Source organism: Cynara cardunculus, assembly GCF_001531365.2.
Source record: "Cynara cardunculus var. scolymus isolate 2C chromosome LG 4, CcrdV1, whole genome shotgun sequence".
Lineage (NCBI taxonomy): Eukaryota > Viridiplantae > Streptophyta > Magnoliopsida > Asterales > Asteraceae > Cynara > Cynara cardunculus.
In genome coordinates, this window is record NC_037531.1 from 10,354,903 (window position 1) to 10,361,256 (window position 6,354).

Sequence of the window (6,354 nt, forward strand, 5' to 3'; positions counted from 1 at the left end):
TCAAATTAATTTTTACCGTCTAGGATGAAAAACAAACAATTTCCTTTTAGTACTAACATTTCATATTCCGTTTGTATTTAAGTATGAACGACTATTAATATATTTTGCTGTTTAATTTGAAGTATGAAAATTGTATTTTATTCTCTTATTTAACGGTTAATCATATGAAAAAAGAGTAAAATAGTATTATTTTTAATGGTAAGCATTTTGTTCTTTTCCCTTTCATTAAACTATTAATAACAAAAATAATTACATATTATTCAATATATAATTACAGATAGGGTTATAATAGTCATTTTATTGTTGGTAAACACTTACCAAAAACATTTGCTAAACACTCTTACCCAGGACAACAATTAGAGGCCGTTTACCAAACGTTTATCTGAGTAAGCGCTTACTAACTCACATTACCTTACCGGATAAATAACAATGATTAAAAATCTTACCTGATAAAAACGAGACTAGGAACAAGAGTCTTACTACATTAGTCAATGTAAGGCTTCATATACTGATTAGGGGAAAGGCCAAACACCTTATACCCTAACTTTTGGTATGGGAGAAGTTAGCTTTCAACTAAAAATCTCGGTAAGTGAGGACGACGACTCTTACCATGGTAAGCGCTTACCGGGTAAATTATTGCATACGATGTCGTTTTGATGAATTAAAATCTTACCCCATAAGTAAATGATAGTGTTAAATTTTACCGATAAGTGCTTACCGAGTAAATGTTTGGTAAACGGTCCCTTACTCGGATCAGCACTCTTATCCCGACAGCACTTACCGGATAAGAATTGGTGAACAACCCCTAATTGACTAGAAATATTTGAGATATAATTAGACCGGAACGAATCAAAACCTAAATAGAACCGGCCTCTTTCAGTCCAATCTGATCCAGACTAATTTATAGGGTCGAAAGGCAAGTACATTGACCCAAAAAATTGAGTCGAAACGATAACAAAGAACCCATTTAGCTAAAACAATAGTAATTTCCTTTTGAAAACGTTGGGTGTCTAGGCCAACGTGCGCACCTTGACTAATCCTATGAGACTCTTGAAGTTAAAAACCAGCAAATCTCTCCGGCCATGAGAGGACTTTAACTCATGATCTCCGAGAAACAAACACAAGATTTTACCAGTTGGGCGAAGCAACTTTGGGTGGAGTATGAGAGCTCTCCAACCCACAAATGAGAACAAGCAACATCGAGAGACAAAAAGGTCTAAAGCTACGACCGATTGTATTTAATCAAAGTTACAGGTTCTTCAGAGAATCGCCGGCTCCCTGGAAGAAACAATAAGAAAGCACGAAATCGGCTATAAAGATACCAACAAGTGAAAGGACCACAGCAGAAGTAGTCGACTCTCCAACACCTTTGGCACCTCCCAAAGTGGTGACCCCCCAAGCACAGCTCACAACCGATATGATCCCACCAAATACTTGAGACTTGATCATCGCACTAACTATATCCCATGATCTAAGCGCTCTCTGAGCCGAATCCAAGATAATGTTAATGCTAATCCCATAAACCCCATCGGCCAATAGAGCACTAGATGCCATCCCTACTGTGAAACAAATAAGGGTCAAGAACGGTAGAGCGACACAAGAAGCAATGACTCTTGGAGTTACCAAGTAGTCTACAGGGTCTGTACCCAAAACTCGCAAAGTGTCAATTTGCTCAGAAACTTGCATTGTCCCCAATTCTGCAGCAAATGCACTCCCAATACGCCCAGCGACAATGATTGAAGTGATCACAGGGCTTAACTCACGTGTGAATGCCAGGGCTAGTACACCGCCAACAGCCCTGTTTAGACCTAATCTTGTGAATTCCCTAACAAACTGAATGGTGAAAGCCATGCCCACGAAAGCTGAGGTTAACAAACAGACACCAACTGATTTTGGACCGACTCTTTCTAGCTGTTGGAGGGTGTTTCTCCAGTGGATTTTACCGTTAAGTATCCTCATTATCACCTGACCAGCCAAGATAAAAACCGATAACCCTCTCCATAGGTATCTAGGAGGAGACCATTTGCTGAAAAATGGCTCGAATTCTTGAAATGGTTTGTCGTTTGTGTCTGCAAGATCTTCAGAGACACAAACAGATGGCGAATGTCCATCATCAGGGATTGTGGAAACCCTGGTTTCATGGACTGGTAAGCTGTTAGGGTCTAGAAACAATCTGGTTTGGCCAAAAGATCCCAAATTGTGAACATTCTCAACTCCTTTAATCAGCTTAAGTCTCTGAGAAAACTGACTTTGATTTTTGTTTCTAATGTTCGTCCAAGCACATGTTTTTGTAGAGCCTCTTCTGCAGTTTGTTATGAATTGCACAATATTTCAGTAAAAAGAAATGAATGGTTTCTCATTTCGAAAAGTAAATGCAATTCAAATAATTCTCAACTTCGAAACAGATATCAATTCTTCAGAACTTCAAGAGAAAGTGATTCAACTCCTAAGCCCTAACTTGATATATGTACCACAAATTAAACATTGATGTTGTCAAAACCGCTAATTCTTTCAAACTCGAAAAGCACTTTAATTGAATTTATAATCTCTTTCTTTAAGGATTCGTATGGTACACTTGACAGTACAACTGTCTTCTCCCACGTTTGGTGCGATAATTGTACTCGACTGGACATGACTCAGTGGAACAAACATGCATTTTTCTGTTCGACTCCTACTAAAATAGGTGGAACAAAAATCACAGAGACGGGACAAATTTGGTAAATCACTAAACTACCCATGTCAAATTAAAACCCCCAAACCATCCACACCCCAGCCTTCCACTCCAATCTGGTTCCGTCTACGTACCAAATGCACCCTAACAGAGCAAGTAGATGAAGCTACTACACACACAAACACACATACAAATAGATCAATACCTGCCAGGTAGGTAAAAGTTTATGGAATGATAAGCAGCTGTTTGCATGGCTCAGCGCTCCGATCTTCAAGTGTACTGCAACTGATGAGCTATCCAATCACCTTCCTCCCAAATCCTACATAAATTTCCCAAAGTCAGACATGATGTAGAAATTTATACATATAATCTAGAAACTGATCCACAATTCTCGAAATGTTCAGGATCGAATTTTAATTTTGTTCATCAATCTAGGGTTTGATTTGTCAGATAAATTCAATAACCATCTAATTTCATATTTTCACAAAACTATTCAAAAATATAGATGATTGGGGATTATGTACAGGGGCAGAACACAAACTTTCCAAGCGCAGGGGTCGGACCTAATATTATATATTTCCAAAAATACACTATCCAAAGTTACAACGTAGAAGTTAAACTTTGTTGCCTATATGAGATGCCACAAAATGATAAAGGCTGCACCTGCTGAACTTCATTATAAAACAACCAGTCAAGAAAACCAATACATACACAATCAAGATTCTAAAACCAAACAAGCAAACCAATGGAAACCATCAATACGCCCATGTACCGCCTATGTCTAGGACTACTAAGGTGCAAAGACACAATGTACTTGACAACGGTGTGTTGCTTCTAGAAGACAAAAAATTCGGTGCAAAAACATGATCAAGAAATATCCTCTAATTGTTGTAACTCTTTTTCCAAATCACTTTCTTATGTTCTGATTTCTTAGTCAATTTTCAATCATATCAAACATCACCATGTTGCTCTTCCGCATTAAACATGGCGTTCTCATCATATATGTAATTATGGGTGTTAGCATTGGATCAGGTGCATATTGATGATACTACTGCTCATGTATTAAGTAGCTTCAGAAGCAAATTTGGTATCACCCCATCTAAGCTCCACTGCTCATGTGAAATATATATAGGAGCAGCTGCTGCTGCTTCTTCTAATGATACCACTTGAGAACAAATATGCAGAAGTTCCAAACACAATCAAGAATAAATCATATTTTATATATAATCATGATGCATCAACACTTGCACTTTAAATTCATATGTGCATGTATTTTATTACTTCTGCTAGCTACCTTTGCTTTACTTATTCATTTCATTCCCTTTTTCTTTCCTTTTATCTTTAAATACTCACATCTATGATTGCTCTTCTAGATTCATTCATTGTTATTTTCTGATCTTCTGTACTACTATTTTTGGCAGTCTAACAACAAACCACCATTCCTTCATTCATTTCTTGGAAAACAAAACCTCTGCTTTCCCTTTTATAATATATTAAGTTCTTTCTTCAATTCAAGTGACTGCTTTCTGCTCAAATTACTTTCCCAAAGCACTTATTGCAGCTGGCGTTTTCTGGGTTTTTGAAGAGCAAGAAGAAGAAACACCCTTTTGCAGAATTTGTTTTTTGAAAGAAATAAGGCAAAACAAAAAACACCCTTTTCAGATAGATACATACATATATATATATACACACACACACACACACACATACAAACACTTCTATGTATCTAACACAATTTTCAGGGTTATGAAACTCAGTGAATCAGTGAGAGAGTTTCAATTTTTAGTTATATTTAGTTGGTATACGAAGATTTCTGTTTTTCTTCTAATCTTTCTGGTGATCTTGTGTAATCTTGAAATGGGGTTTCACCTGGTCTTTCAGAGCCTAGTAAAAGCCCTTAAGACTCAATCAAACGACCGGACCTTCTATGGTTTGCACAAATGATATATTTATCTAAGAAAACCTGCCTTCTTATGCTATATTTTTTATGCAAATAAATTCCCATCTCTAGAATCAGAATCCACAAGGACAAACAATAGGAGGATTGCAGGAAGATAAAACACCATCACAAGTCACCAATCAAATTGCTGTGTGAAACTGAAACCTTGCAAGAACTAAGGTAGTCTACACAGGGTCGGAGACAGAGTGCATAAATTTAGACCTAAAGGCTAAATCACCTAAATCCTAATCAAGAAAATTAAGCAGTAAGCAGTTGCTATGGAGTCGGCGGAGACAGAGTCGGAGAGAACAAAGAACAAAAGAACTCACCGATTACCGTCGTCCGTCGAGTCGTCGGTCACTGCTCACGCCTCACTGGTGGACGATGTCGCTCGCTGCTGGAGGACTGGACTCAAGAGTGGAGGGGCCGCCTGCAATTGTGTATGCGTAACAGCCTATGAACCAAAATTTCCCTTCTTAGTGGTAAAAAAAAGCACCCCTAAAGGCCCAACAGGCCATCCTCCCCTGAAATTTATGTAGGTCTAATCCCATTACATTCTCCACCTCCACAACTGGAATCGAACTTGTGAAACTTTTTGTTCCCAAAATATATTCTTATTTACCTAAATGGCATAATTTCATCAATCCTATGGTTCATGATCGCATGTATCCTTAAGCTTTGCAAATTTTAGAAAGTAAATTTTAACGTGTCACAAACAGATTACAATAATAAAAGATTCTTATGCAATGTGTTCACACTTACAACTTCCTTAAATCTATGAGAATCATCGAAAATGGACTCTAATTGGGTATAGGAGTACGATACAGAAGTAAAAGGGAAAAAGCACATGGAGTAACGAAGCAAACCTGACCTAAACTCGCACCAAGGTTTAGCACAAAGTGAGTGTACGAATTGATCTGTGCAATCGCAGTAATTATACCTGTACTTTCCTGATTTGAATCCGTCGAGGAAGGAAGCGGAGAGTACGCCGGCAAAATGGAAGTGGGCGGCGGCGGCTGCCCCGGCGGTGAGAGTAGGGAGTACGGCGGAGGAAAAAGGCACGGAGTACGGCAGAGATGGATGAGAAAGGGTACAATGCACCCAAAACACGAAAATTATTCAATTAGACCAGTTTCGTTGTCCATATGTAACAATATTGTTCCAAATATCTCTTCATATAAACAAATAACAAATATTACAGGGTTTTTCGGTATTCCACCAGTAATAAATACTTGTGAGTGTTTAGATAAATAATTTATACCGGTGTCAAACTGATAATAATAAGTTTTTGAAAAAGTTAAATCATTCTAACTTATAATAGGTTGATAAAAACTTTTGTAGAAAAGCATAAGTTATTTCAAATAAGCAATTCCAAACCCTCTCATTTGCTCATTTGCCAAAAGATGACCACGGTGTTCAAAGGATGACATCTGGTGATGTGTTGGCAAATGAGCAAATAAGAGGGTTGGAGAGATTCAGGTGATATATAATTCTTTTGTCAAACACTCTTGGCATTTGATCAATTCAAACGATACTTTCGGTTCATGTCGTTAAGGATTGTTTATCTAACGCTTACTCGGTAAGCATTTATTTTACCGAATAAGATTTTAATATATTAAACGCAACATTTTTATTCGGTAAACGTCTATCGAGTAAGAATCGTCACTCTTATTTATTGGGTAATACTTTCGGTCTTTGTCATTGCTCTTATCGGGTAAGATTTCTCAGCTTTTGTCATATTCAT

General features: G+C 37.5%; 1 protein-coding gene across 5 annotated transcripts; it reads right to left on the bottom strand.

The window, feature by feature from the left end:
- Positions 1-1,106: 1,106 nt before the first annotated feature.
- On the bottom strand, positions 1,107-5,667 carry LOC112511873 (protein TRIGALACTOSYLDIACYLGLYCEROL 1, chloroplastic). Of its 5 annotated transcripts, none has more exons than XM_025117700.1 (4): positions 5,551-5,667; positions 4,940-5,040; positions 2,877-2,990; positions 1,107-2,302 (listed from the first exon to the last, which is right to left on the bottom strand). In XM_025117700.1, exons 3-4 carry the CDS (start codon positions 2,921-2,923, stop codon positions 1,249-1,251), a joined length of 1,101 nt encoding a protein of 366 aa, XP_024973468.1. In that variant the 5' UTR covers positions 2,924-2,990; positions 4,940-5,040; positions 5,551-5,667; the 3' UTR covers positions 1,107-1,248. The 5 variants fall into 5 exon arrangements, with proteins under 5 accessions (XP_024973468.1, XP_024973467.1, XP_024973465.1 ...); XM_025117699.1 differs by having other exon boundaries at positions 4,940-5,064; XM_025117697.1 differs by having other exon boundaries at positions 5,477-5,667.
- Positions 5,668-6,354: the final 687 nt, after the last annotated feature.